At 40.7% G+C, this 14,113-nt stretch overlaps 1 protein-coding gene across 1 annotated transcript in view; it reads left to right on the top strand.

Moving 5' to 3' along the window:
* The window catches only part of LOC119889733 (carbohydrate sulfotransferase 8-like), a 171,717-nt gene that overhangs the window by 154,613 nt on the left and 2,991 nt on the right, over positions 1–14,113 (top strand). Inside the window, exon 3 of the mRNA XM_038700533.1 lies at positions 12,860–12,897. Coding sequence (XP_038556461.1) covers positions 12,860–12,897 — 38 coding nt within the window. The remainder of the gene's footprint in view (positions 1–12,859; positions 12,898–14,113) is intronic.

Genomic DNA, 14,113 nt, shown 5'->3' with positions numbered 1-14,113 from the left:
CGCTTGCTGTTTTGCTCCCGTGTCATCTTCTAATAGGAAGATTCACCCTTTTCACATCGGAAGCTGTGGATCTGTACTGTTCAGTGAAAGGAACCAATTAAAAAGTTCCGTGAAACCTGCCAGTCAGTATCATCGGACTGCTTTCTGATTTTGGCTTGTGTTTGACAGGCACACTTTAAGACAAAAATGACTTGCTGTTTCACTTCTTGCATCAGCTGATAGCAGGAACATTTGGTTTCTGAACAATATCACAGTAAAAGCTGCTATTGTCTTTGGGTGCATCTGCCCCACTGTGTTAGGTCCAATTAAAACCATCAGCAAGCTCAGCTCTGTCCAGCATTGGCTTATTGTTCAAAAGACCATGGTTTTGCCAAAGTCATCATTTGTATTGCCCCTGTCTGTTCTCCCAGAGCCTCAGACACAAACAGCTCTGACAAAAGGCCAGATGCCTAGTTTATCTGATTAACCCACTACTTCTATAGCTAGGCAACTTGTGAAATCTATTCCAGGAATCCCCGACTTGTATATTTCCCCTCATTCCAGGTGGACATGTTAAATGTTGAGCTCTCTCCGTCAGTGTCACATTGACACATAAATGCTATTCCAATTATTCTGCGCTCTCTCTCTCTGCTCGCTGTCAAATTACCAGCACTGGGATCGGAGCGTGGTGCTCATTGCACCTCTCTGGCATTTTCCCTGACAGGGAGAAGAAAGGAGCCTGAGATAGCAGAACGAGGGAGGGCTTGGGGCTCAATGAGCACTTTAAATGCTGAAGCCAGGTAATCAGACAGAGTCCGTGAGACCAGGGGAGAACTGTGGGGTTGAAGACGTTTTGCCTCGGATAGATTTCAGCTGATTTTCCCAGCAAGACTGTAGTTTATGAATACCTCCACATAGGCACAAAATAAAATAAGAAATGCTTGCAAACTGAATTGCTGCTCCCTTATGAACTACCGTTTCTTTAGGGGGGGGTTACACAGTAGGCAGGCTTAGACAGGTAAATAGCATGTGAACTAAAGTCTTGTAAACTTGTTTGGACTGGCAAAGCAAATCTGAGTTTAGAGTTCAAAACATCCTTAAACAGTTGCTTTTGCAGTGTTTGCGCAAGACATAACTTCCAGGAGCCATTTATCGATCAACAGAAGCAGAATTTAGTTGAAAGATTTTGGTCACATTCAAAGTCAGTATCTGCTCCAGCAGTGTTGCTTTTATTTAGGTGCAGGTTGATTTTGGGGTTTTTGTTTTCTCCATAGTAGGCAGAGCACGGGCTGGCAGTCAGCTGCAGCAAAACTAAACTGTGTTTCTTAAATGACACCTCAGCTCTGGGGACCTTGGGGCAACAGCCACCTGACGTGTGTAAGAGTTATTTCAGGCATAAGGGAGTGTCAGTCAGCAATCACACACAGGCACACACACACACACACACACACACACACACACACACACACACACACACACACACACACACCTCATTAGCAAAGCTGTAGAGGAGTTGAGTAAGTGCTGCTCTGTTCAGATGTTCACACATACTTCACTGCCTGTCAGAGCCCAACCACACAGAGGAGTGTGGGATGAGAGGCTTGTGGAAATAAAAGTGTCTAAGAAGGAAACTTTTACTGTCATTATTTCCATCGTTATTGCTGTGCAGAGCTAAAGAGAGGGAGACACCTGCTGTAGTCACAGGAGTTATAATGGTGCAGATTTTGTAGACGTGCTGTTATGTTTATTGTTTGGTGCTATTTTTATAGATTTACTGGTTATCAAGAACGTAGCTGGGAGCTACGCAGAGGGCACAGAGGGGAGCAAGAGGAAATTATAGGTTGGAGACTTGAGGGCAGAGGTGATGCGCTGGAGAGGAGAGGAGTGGAGGGGAGAGAAGAGATAAAACACTTGGGGGAGGATGGAGTAAAAGACCAGCATCTGGAGGGGAAAGAATGATAATGGAGGGAATGTAGAGGAAAACAGAGGCGAGACCAGAAGCGAGAAAGAAGAAAACAGGAAAGTGCTCAAGGCTAATCAGAAGTTGCTATGAAGGCCTGGAATGGTCTTGGTTGTGGGGCGGTTGGAGCCCAGAGGTGAGCTAGCAGGCATGTTAAGAATGCATGGCTTTAAGGCCACTGAGAGAGAAATAAGGTTGCTTGGAGGACTGAACCGAGGTCCTGTTCTTCCCTGTGTGTTTGCTTATGACAGTTTGTCAATCTGAGCTACACTTTCGTGTCAAAGAGACTTTCACAACCGTAGTCATCTATTATACTTAACTGCATTAGTTTTACTGAAGAGGATTATGCCATTTTTATTAGCAGTCTGTGTGTAATCCCAGAGGACTGCTCATGCAGGATTAGAGAACCTTGTGATTTCACTCAAATTAATGCATGTTGACCAGATTTACAATCACTTATCATCTACTCTTCCTCCTGTATATTGACCCATCACTAAACAAGCACTACTGAAAAAAAGTAATCCTCCAGAATCCATTGCTAAACCACAGGGGAGACACTGTAGCATATTATCACAATAGCTGCCAAAAGTGTCACACATTACATGTCCACAACTGCATTATTTTTTTTTAAAGTAGTTCACTTTCTAAGCTCATGAAAAGTGTTGACAGATAAAATTTGTACTAGATCACAAATCTGTATGTCTCTATATACTTAAAATGATATGACCGGCCATTGTGAAACTAATCTGGCTCAAATAGAGCTTAAGCCATGTTAGCAAATAACTCATATTGGCCAGGATGGTTCAGTGAAATTCTCTGTGACTTCAATTAGGGTGAATCTGCTGTTTGTAAATTGTAAAGTACAAATCTTAAATTTCTACCATGTTTTATTTAAGTCTAAGGTTCCCTTACTGTACTGACTTTTTGAAAAGCCATTGATTTTTCATCTTCTTTTACCTAATACATATTTTATCTTCCTCTTTTCAGTAGCAGTTTGTTATCTATAAAAGTTTTAAATATATTTTGCTGCAAAATCCTATTTTTTCAGAAATCAGAGAAATCAAGAAATAATAATAGATTCAATTATCATCTAAAAACATGAATATGGGTAGTATTTCATTGTTTGCATTTAGTTCCAAAGTAATTTTAATCCTTTCAGTGCACTGTGCAGGACTGATGTGAAATGTAGACAGAAGGTGAATGCTGACACTTTAGTATTCAGCCGCGGCCCCTTTGCTTTACTCACATGTCTGGATTCATCAGTCCCTGCTGTAATCAGTAGTGCTCTGACAGGAAAACAAGGGGTGTGTAGGAGAACGTGAAGCTAACTCAAATGAGAGGCCAGGGTAAACAGTGACAGGGCCAATTCCAGTTCCCAATCTCACTGCAAATAGAGGTGAACAGGGGAGCATAGAGACTTAACAAAGACATAGCAGCATCTGATCACAGCACCTCTGCGCACAGCCAGTGTACCAACAGGTCACAATAAAAGGATTTGGCATTGACTTTAATCTAGAAGAAATGAAAAATTGTGTGTGGGGGGGGGGGAGACATAAAAGAGGGCATCAAACAACTCATGCAATCCCTCTCAAAGCCTGTGCACAAAGCCCTTAAATGGCTTTGTAAAAGGCAAAAAAAACATTATGTTTAGAATTCTTTAATTTGTTTGAAGGGTACAGTCAAAGTCAGCACCCCTTCTCCAATAAAAGCCATCAGTTAGCTCTCAAATCAAAGGAAACATATGGTGGATAATGAAATGAAAAGTTTTAACTATACTAAAATACACAGAGAATGACTAAATGTCTCTGCCCTTTTCCGCCAATTCCAGACTAGTGTCTTTTTAGTCAATGTGGCTTTTAGAAATATAATCATTTATGAGATGCAGCTGTTCTTTTGCAATAATCCTAAGAAAAGTTTGTGTTTGAAGAGATAAAAGAGATATGATATTGTTTATTTAAATAACGCTGTTTTTATTTTCATGTTTCTCTTCAGGTAAATGTAGCCCTCATTTTAGCACCACCAACTGTCCATGGTCCAACAGTGTAAGGAATCATCGCCTCCAGCTCAATAAGCACGTTTTCAATCCTTTTGGAGATCTCATTTGTTTTGTATTTATTCATTTAGAATGTAACATCTAGTAGGGATAAGGGGGATAAAGCTTTTGCTGAAGCAGGCCCTCCTGTACGTGATTATCCTGCATCAGCAGGGGGGGGGGTCGAGGAGAGCAAAGCCACAGCAGAGCGGGTGGTCAGTTTGTTTCAATAGTGTGTGTTCTTTCCATGTTAGGCCAGAGGAGGTTACTTCAAGCTAATATGAGTGGGGAGAATAATCAGTTGGACAACTGTCAATTTTTTAGGACCTTTCCGTTTGTGATACCGAGCTTGTACAAAAGCAAATGGTTCCACATAATGTGAATTGATGGATGACTGTGTGGCATAGCAGGTGTACTTGTGCCGCTTTTTTATTTACAGATGATTGAAAGTTGTTGTTGTTGACAACCTTGCCGATGTCAGTGGTGTGTTGGTTAGATACAGATGGTGGAAGATTGGGTTTGTGTTGTGAGCAATTCCTTTGTTTCTGAGACCTTGAGGTAAAGGAAGGAAGGGGGGAACAGCCCATTACTGATTTTCTGACTCTGACAACAGAGTTAATGAGGACTCCAAGAATGGGTGATGGTTGTGTCATCTGCATATTTGTACTTAGTGATCGAAGGTGTGCTGTTACAGTCATCTGTACATATTGTATAGACGATTAGACTGAGGACACAGCCCTATATGTATTTGTGTTGGTGATGACAGTGTGGTGCGTGTGTTTTTAATCCTTACTGCCTTTGGTCCATTGCTTAAAGTTAAAAAAAAACATATTTAGAACAGAGCAGAAGTCAATGAAGAGTAGTCTGGCATGGTTACTATGACTGTCTAGATTTTGCAGAAGTGAATGCAAAAGTCAAGTAATTAACTTTATTGATACATCCGAGTATCACAAATTTGCTTCAAGGGGCTTTACAATCCGTACAGCACCCTTTATCCGTAGACCATTGATTTGGATAAGGAAAAACTCCCCAACACACCTTAAAGTATAATGGGGAAAAGTGGAAGAAATCTCAGGAAGAGAAATAAAGAGCTTCCAGGACAGACAGACATGTCATAGGGTAGTAAAATGGAGTTATTTCGGGGGGCTCTGGTTCTGGAGGTAAACATTATGTTAATCAACAAGATTATGTGACTCACAGTTTGAACACTTCTACAGCTTTGATCAGCATACATCACTCCCAGTTAAATCACCAGTACAAACTGTTAGAAAATATCTGGTTCTTTGATAAAAATTTGAAAAAGCAGCCAGACTTGGTGTACTTAAAAACTTTGAGGTGACGGAGACTGAGATCTCGTTTTTCCTGAATGAATATTGAACAGTTGTTAACAGCAAAACAGGCTTTTTAGATGTTTCCACCATGCCTGTTTAAAAGAGACTGAACTGTGATGATCACTGAGCTTGCACACTGAGGAAGCCTGGATGTTTTGAAAAAGATTTGCCCAATTTGCTTTTATTTGGATGTTTGGGCCATGAACAACATATCAAACTGGCTTTTGCATGGGAAAACAAAGCCCACTATCAGTTTACATGCCGGATACCATTTTCATTGGGATTTCAATGGCCACAATAATTTAGCTAAAGTTGATTTCGTAAGCATGGTTAAAAGTTCTGATGTCTAATAAAGTCAAATTATTTTTGTGTTTAGGGCCAGATTTCTGATTATTATTATCCTACGTTATTAGTTATAGTATTACTCTAAGATACAGCAAAATGTGATTGCCAAATGTTTTTTACAGTCTACATCCTTCGTTTTTTTACACAGCCGCCGATACAGTTTTTTAGAATTGCGGCTCTCTACACAGTGTGTCTGTCTTCTCTTCCCCTTTGAATAGTTGATTCAGTACTCAGGCTCTAGATGCGTTAGAGTACATCGTTCCCTCATGTCATCAGTAGCTCTGTTGAAGCCTCTTCTTTATCTAGCTGTGCCTGTTTAAGTTCCAGGACAGCATACAGCAGTGCAGATTTGACTGTGTGAACTCCTCTCACAAATTCCAGGCTTCTAACCAGAAAGAAATTAACAAAATCTCCACTTACTGTGTGGTCTTTTTGAATCAGCATCGGAGTGGTTCACAAAAGGAGCACGCCAGTGTGTAGTCTATGCCTAGGTTAAGAGCTCTGGAGCATCTAAATAAGATGTGCCAATTAAAGCCTCCTGCACCTCGTCTCAGCCGAGATAATTCACTTAACCCCAGGCTCGCAGCTGACAGGTAGCATTTGTTTACACATCCCTCCTCGTGCAAGCTGCCAGGCCCCGTCCTCTACATTGTATTAAAACGAGCCGCCTCTCACCACAGCCCCACAGCTCGCTGACTCTCTGTTTCCATGGAAATGTGCCCTAGGAAGTCTTTGCGTCTCCTAACTTTCAAAGTACCCCAAGTAGGATCGACTCTGAAAATATATTGTTGTCAAAATGAATTGTCATAACGGTAATCAGTGCCAGAATTGATGCTGCTTTTCAGCAGCTTCATATCGGTGTAGTTCATTATTTCCCCTCCTGCTGTGTTCAGTGCCCAGTATTACCAGCATGAGAAAATAATTTGAAGATTGAACAGAAAAAGAAGCCCAGTCTTGGAGCAAATTAAAACATGAGGCGGATTAATATAGCTACCTACTTTATTGCCCCACAGAGGCAGTTTCTCTTAGTTTCTCAAACGCAGTTTCACAATTTTCTGGCTCTGTATAGAGGATTTTTTTGCTAAGGCACTGTACAGTATGTCCATTTAGACGAAAAAACCCACTGACTCAATTTCAGTGTTAAATTATAGCCTGAGTGCTTTTTTTGAGGTGTCAGTTTTCAAATCATATTTTTATACATTTTGAATTCAGTCTTAATAAATTTTAATTAAGTATGCATACCACTTTATAATGAAGCATCCTTAACCCATTCACCAACTCATACGCAGGAGGAAGATGTGCAACTGCACTGCCTCAGAGCAGAGGAGCAAAGTGCTCTGAAAATAGTGCAAAGGTGTTAATGCAGCACCACAGTCTCACATCATAAATAGTCCTCCACCAAGCTCAGTTTTTTATCTCACTGAATGTTGATGTACTATTTGTATGCTTAGCCTGTGCTCTGCCACAGAAAATTATGAGCCAAACCATGTGTTATTTATGGTGCATGGAAGTCACTCTGATTTAATGTGGCGGGGGATTGGAGGAAGTGTCTTCTATTTTATTTGAATGCCAGCTAATGAGAGAGCACATCCCTGCCGATTTCAAGTCTTCCCAACACTTGACCTTCATGTGGGGTCAGGAGGTGGAAGGGGAACCCATACATGGCATTGTGAACATCATGTAATTTATGGATTTCACTAATAACTCTATCCTCGGGTGCACCCTCGGAGGTGCAGTAAAAAGGAATTGGGTTGAAGAGGTCAGGAGAATGTCATGATGGGGTTTAGGAGTGAGCTCCAGAGGCAGGTTAATACACACCACTGGTTAGAAACAGTTTACAAAATTACATTGTCCTTTATCATAATAATTACCGCATATAATATACATTTTTTATTCAAAGCTACAATATGTATACAGCGGTGATCTACACTAAACAAAAAAAAATCACACCGTTATTACCAGCAACTCCCATCTCACACCCTCTTGTCTCATTCTTTCAAATCACTCATGTCAGTCTCTCATAAATGTACTATAAAGTCATAGTACCATATCACCATATCAACTGTGGCTTCATTAACTAGAAGGTAGCATTAAAGGAGCGTGGTCATCTATGATCTTTATCAACCACTGCTGATGAGCAGAAGGAACTGCAGCAATATTGACAGAAGTCAAAAGAAAAAGAAAAAAAAACTCTACTTCATAACCCCTACCATAAATCTCCAGCCTACAATTACCCTGTGTTTGAAACAAACAACAGACAATACAGACTAATAAGGTGTAATTAGAACACAGAGCCAGAAACAGAAATGTCAAATGAATACAAAAGCTATCACCATGCAACAACAATACAATACATCAATAATAATGAATACAGCTTTGTCGTTTGGCCTAAGAAGAGACATTTCATGTCTGATGCTTTAAAACTTTTGTAGGTGGTCTTCTGATGCCAGTCGCTTGCTCATGGCACTGTGCTCCATCAGTGAATAGTCCAATAGGTAAGAGAAGGAGAGTGGGAATTTCAGTGACAGAGGAGTAAAAGATTTTAATTGCCAGATGTCTCGGCACCAGGAAAAGTAATGTTTAGTTAAGGCCCCTGTAGATATATTAAATATATATATAAGGTTTATTATATATATAAAAAAAAATTGCTAACACAAAATAGCATCTCTGCTACAGTGGCACATGCATTTTAAAAAGAGAAGGAAAATATGTAGCTGACAGGCATTTGATTGTCAGTCAACCCAATCAGCAGACAAGCATTACAGCACTGATGCTGAATGTTGGCTTTGGTAGTGGTGGAAGAAATATTCAAATCCTGTACTCGAGAAAAACTACTAATACCACAATGTAATAACACTCCATTCCAATTTTAAGATCTGCATTTATACTGTTACTCAAGTACAGAAGTTTCATCAGCAATATATACTGAAACCAGCCATCAATATTTTTATATTAACAACTGATCACATGAGTTGTATGTATATGTAAGAGGTCACTCTCATACTAACAAACCCACAGGGAATTATCAACCAAGCTCTGCAGTTCCCCTCAGGTCTACAAAGATTTATAGCATATTTTAGCATATAGTTTTGGTTTTCAGGTCCACAACTTCACTGTTTTGGTTTAGTCTCACTGCTCTAACGCAGCTATTTTCAGAAAAATGGAAGCTCCGAAAACTTTGCGCTACCTTCCCAGCACTAAACAGCAGACATAGTGGAGCATTTAGTAGCTACAGAGCCAGATATTTCTCTCAAGAGTTGGTTGAGACCAAAAACAGAACTGAAAGACCGTAAAGAGAATATTATGATGATGATACATTAATGTAATTACTGTAAGCAGCAATTCAGTGTCATATTTTATATCTATATTCTATAGAACTCTATATACTATTGGGTAGTTTACCATATGGTACGGCATCATATTTTAAAATGTGATTATATGGTTTGTATATGAAATATTAATCTGTAATGTAAGCAGTGACTCTAGCTGTCAAATGTAGCAGGGACGTAAATTGTGAATTATGGACTTGGCTGAAGTCAGTCTGTGACCCTTAGTAACTGAATCCTAGACCTCTGATTGGACAGACTCGTTATGTAAAACGTCAATTAGTCAAATTAAATTACAGTGTTTGTTGGCATTCATCTCTTCTAATACAAAATCCTAGTTACTGAATGAGTCGGGTATGGCGTCATTGTTCCTTCTACTACAGGAAGGAAACAGGGGGAACAGTCTGTTTCTTGGTGTCCTGGTTGTTTGTTTCATTTACAGTACATTGAAATCACTTGGATTAAAGATGTGTTATTTATTCATCATTTGCCAAACCTGTGCTTTGAGTTGTGAATGCCTTAGAAAATCTTTAAGCTTCCAATACCTTCCTTCACAACACAAGCCAGTCTTCAGATGATGATACATACAAATTTTAGACTCCCCGTGTTTGGTTGTTACAGAGCCACTGCAAGCATGTCTTCAATCCTGAATCACTGATTGCTCACCCATCACCTCCTCCTCCCCAACTGCTGCGCTCTCTGGCCCCATCCTGGAGGATTTCAGCACCGACTGAAACATCGTTTTATCTCTTACCACAACAAGTTAAAACATCAATGGGCCAGAGCTTAAAGCCTAATACCTCTGTTCTCAAGCGTTTTTCCTCTGATAAACCACACCAGCATGCCAGAGCCCTGTATTCCCACACAGAGTCAAGTGAAGGAGGAGTATGTGTGCAGAGTGCAGGTGTGGGTGGTTCGTTGGGTAGAGAGAAGAGTGCAGCTGGTTGGGGTCACAGTGGCTCAGTGTGCTGAATGACTAATGAAAGGTTTATGGTGGCGCAGCATGACTGCCTAGTCTGAATAGTGGGCTGGAGGAGGACACGCCTTGTCTGGCTTTTAGCACCCTCCTGGTCTGTCTCTGGTTAAAAACAGGCATTTAACAAGTTCTCCCAGAACATAGGGACCACAATCTTTCACTTAACAAGCTCATTATTTCACATTGTTTTTGTCCTTTGCTCCTCCTCGGCAGCAGTGGCAGGGAGAAGGATGTTTGATGTGTGTCTCTGTTAGAGAGTTGTACAAGGATCTTTGAGAGGAAGGATGATAATGGATCTGCTAATGATGTGGCCCTTGCTTATATGGATCCTTGCAGTAATGCTGGGTCGTCCGCATGAATATTCAAAGGTTTTGTCTCTGAGAGAGAGGTGGTTGCTCAAGGTTACTTTAGAGGGCAACAGGGGACCAGACTCAAGAGGCGATTCTGCTTTTGAATCAGCTTCCGTTTTCGGCAAAAGAACCTGAGAATCAAAGCAAAAACTTATCAGATGCCCTCTTTTTATCTATGCTGTGAACACTTTGTGTTTGTATAAGTTTACTGAAACCCCGTAGAGCTTCTAAAAGAAGATACCAAGGTACAACTACCAGAGTTTGACATTTTATGTCTGGGGATAAAACACAATATTGGTTGACTGTTCTCTTCCCATTTGATTCCCTAGGTGGTGCATTTATCCTAAATCTGTCCATTAGTGCTGCAGATGATCCTTTTTGTGAATGCTAAAGTATACAGTGGTAAAGTATACAGTAACAACAAACCTGTAGACAGTGTAATATCCAAATGCCTCTCAACCAATTACATCTTGGAAGAAACATTCACTTTTAGATAATTTACACAATTATCTTTTGGAAAAACTTGTGTTTCTACTGTAGCTACTACATATATATATGTGGAATTACCACGATGAATTTTCTGCATCTCACAGATGAAACCCCAGTCGTGACAATTTATCACTGTTTCACTGCTCAGCAGTAAAAATCAATAGCATTGTTATACTGAGTGGAATTGACTGAGTGTGAAATTGCAATCAAACAGCTACTATTACCCTCAAACAAATAGACACTACAGAGATAAATGATGTTTACAAATCCTCATGAAATTTAGTTCACATTGTTATATTACTTGTTTCAGTTATACTTATTATGGAAAAATGTTCCTCTCATGAAATATAGTTTTGGCTCCTTACTTTAGAGTCTATTGCATTTTCAGAGCCAGAATTCACGCTCTCTTTGCAAACATATTAAGTCTAGATTTATCTAATCAAATCAACAAACGTCAGTTTCATTTTCTTAACAACTTCAAACAAGACACCTGTGTCGCAGAGTGCTGAACAGGACAACAGGGTGTCATGTATGCTCAGTTCAGTGCCTTGGACTTGAATTTAATTTAGCCATGTTGCATTTCATTTAGCTTCCTGCTTCAAAAGCTTTCCCTTTGCACAATAAAGGATTTAAAAGTTTACTCTGCTTGAAGGTGCCACATAGAATCACAATATGTGACATGTATTGACATCAACAGCCGTGACAAACTTGTAGCAACGGACAGAACACCTCTTAGAAGGAACCAATTAAATCTTTGGAGATTTCAATTACCACCTTGATGGGGCTTTCAGGATCAATAACTAAGTCTGTACCTTGACAAGATAGTCAGGGTTACAAGGGGCTCGTGCAGCGCCGTCAGTTTACGACAGCAGACTACTATTGTTGCCTTTGGGCGTGTTTCCCTGGTGATGACATCTGTGTTCATTATATTATGATAAATAGTCATGTGCTGCACATGAGCCAATGTAAACTGAAATCAAAGATGCACAACCTACGTAAGCTTTCATTAGGGTTAGGAGATCAAATAGCGCTGCAACATCCAAACAAGATTAGAAAATGTCACCCGCCACCTCCCTACGCACTCTTTTTTCTTTTTTTTTTCCTCCGCCGCCTCTTCCTCCAGTGTCTCGTTCAGAAGAATGAAGACAAGTAAAGATTTAACACGCAGAGCTAGACAGGAGCACAGAGCTCTCCAGTGCATACTAATCTAAAACAACATTGCATCTGGGCAACGCGTTTTTATTCCCCACCGAGGCGTTTGTTAAGTGTGAGATAGGGATCTGCAGATCTCATCACTTAGAGAGGGTTGCGGCCTGCATCTACATGCCCACCACCCCCACCACCCCACCCGTCCTCGTGCAGGTTCCTATCACTTCCACCCTCAAATTGGAAGTGACAGGCCACTCAGGCAGAGGTGTCTTCGCTGCCCCCATCAGCAGCCATGCAGCCCCACTCAGAACTGTCAGCCTGATTATACATCAGCAGGATGGGGGGACCTAAGGAAAGGAGATGTCCAGCTGGAGACAGACCACTAAACACATCGTCTGTCCTGCTGCTGCACATCTGCCAATACACATACCACCTGTCCCCAAGGCTGCCACAAAGCCACTCTCTATGTCTCTATCGCTCCCCTGCTGTCCTCTAGAAATTCAACAAACTGCACTCTGGTCAACAAACTATATCTTTTTCTTTCATTGGTTATGTTTCATTTCTTTCATTTGTTTCTTTTTTCTTTCTCCTCCCAAATTAAAACAAATAACATATTGTTTTCCCCTCTATTTCTTGTGCTCTTACCCTCCCCTGTCTCCTCCTCAGTGCATGCTAGTGGGAGCACAACTCATTTACCAACTTTTCATGCTTGTGGCAGCTCATTACACAGACAGAGCTACCTGTCTTCCCTCTGTGGACTAGTTGAGCAGTGGTAAAAAGTAGATGTTCTAACTAATAGGAAGAGTTAAATTATTGCAGCCTCTGATGCATCAGCACCTGACTCTTTACCAGGAAGGACAAAAATACATGTTGTTTGCTTAAGTGCTGATTTTCTTGTCTTTTTCCTCTTCTCTCTCCCTAGGCGTGAAGCTCGGAAGCACTCCACGGCAGTCCAGAGAGGTATGTGTTTACTCCGTTCCTCCCAAAACACAGATACACAGGTGGCTCCCAACTGTTATCTAGTGCAAAAAGTGATTGTTAGCCTTGTAGCTCTCAGTGTGTCTGATAACATCTGTGTAGAGAGGCTGACCTCACACTGTGCATTCAGCCAGAAGGACTTTACTGAGTAAACGATCCCAGTCGAGCCAGGCCTAGATTCCTCACGGTGTGATCACACATATTGTTTTTTCGTTCATCTTCCACAGTAGAAGCTTCCTTTCTTGTATTAATGTGTTTTTTGTTAGTTTACATCCATTCTGGATGAATGATGAGCCAGCATTTGTAAAGAAAAGTCACATGGATTCATAAGAAGTTTATGTAGTCCATTAGGCTTTTAAGCATTAGTAACTACTGGATAGCACTTCTAAATTTGCATTTAGAAGTCAGTTCCTGACAGCTATTTGCACAAGAATAATTGTGAACTGAATTGTTCTCATGTGTCTGAAGAAAACAAAATGAAAGTTTCAAGGTTTGAATAAACAATTACAAGGGGTAAAATGTGTCCTAAATTGCCACACAGCATTGTAAAGGCATCAAGGATTTGAATCAGGCAGGTTCAGAAGACAGAGCAACATCATGTTTGACTCCAAGACAATACATAGACAAGATTTTTATATCAGACATGCAGCACCAGTGCTACTGTACCTTCTCTCAGCTGACCCCTGCTTGCTCCCATCTCTGCTGTCAGCACCAATGAGAGACTTACATCAGTGCAAACCCTGGAGAACGTGATGTCTGGTGCATACGTTGCTGCCCTGTGCTCGCGTTGCACATTAAACAGACAGAGGAGGACGCTCTCCTCTCCCCCCCTGCCCCCTCCAGGTGTCCCTACAGATGAAAGAATATGGCCATTTAAGTCAGTAGGGAGATGAGCCAAGATTCATGATGGTTTCATCACCTTGTCTGTTGTAAAATTAAAATTATACATCCAGTCCATTGGTTTTATGATGTCATTACAGCATTTAATTGAAATAAAATGTCAGAATGCAGGATGGCCTTGGGCATCATCTGATGATAATCAGGCAGTAGATGATTCTAATTTAGATTCACCATTAAGTGTTTATAAGACATTTATATGATATTACAGCTCAGTTTATTGATAGGTCATGGATGGCGTTGGGCAGTGTGTGACATTTGCCTGTAACGTAGACCTGTGTTTAAGATGTAGTGAAACAGC

This window comes from Micropterus salmoides, unplaced genomic scaffold (genome assembly GCF_014851395.1).
Source record: "Micropterus salmoides isolate LMB-PRFRI ecotype aquatic unplaced genomic scaffold, ASM1485139v1 Ms_hic_scaffold_6, whole genome shotgun sequence".
Classification (NCBI taxonomy): domain Eukaryota; kingdom Metazoa; phylum Chordata; class Actinopteri; order Centrarchiformes; family Centrarchidae; genus Micropterus; species Micropterus salmoides.
This window is presented reverse-complemented; position numbering and strand designations above follow the sequence as displayed.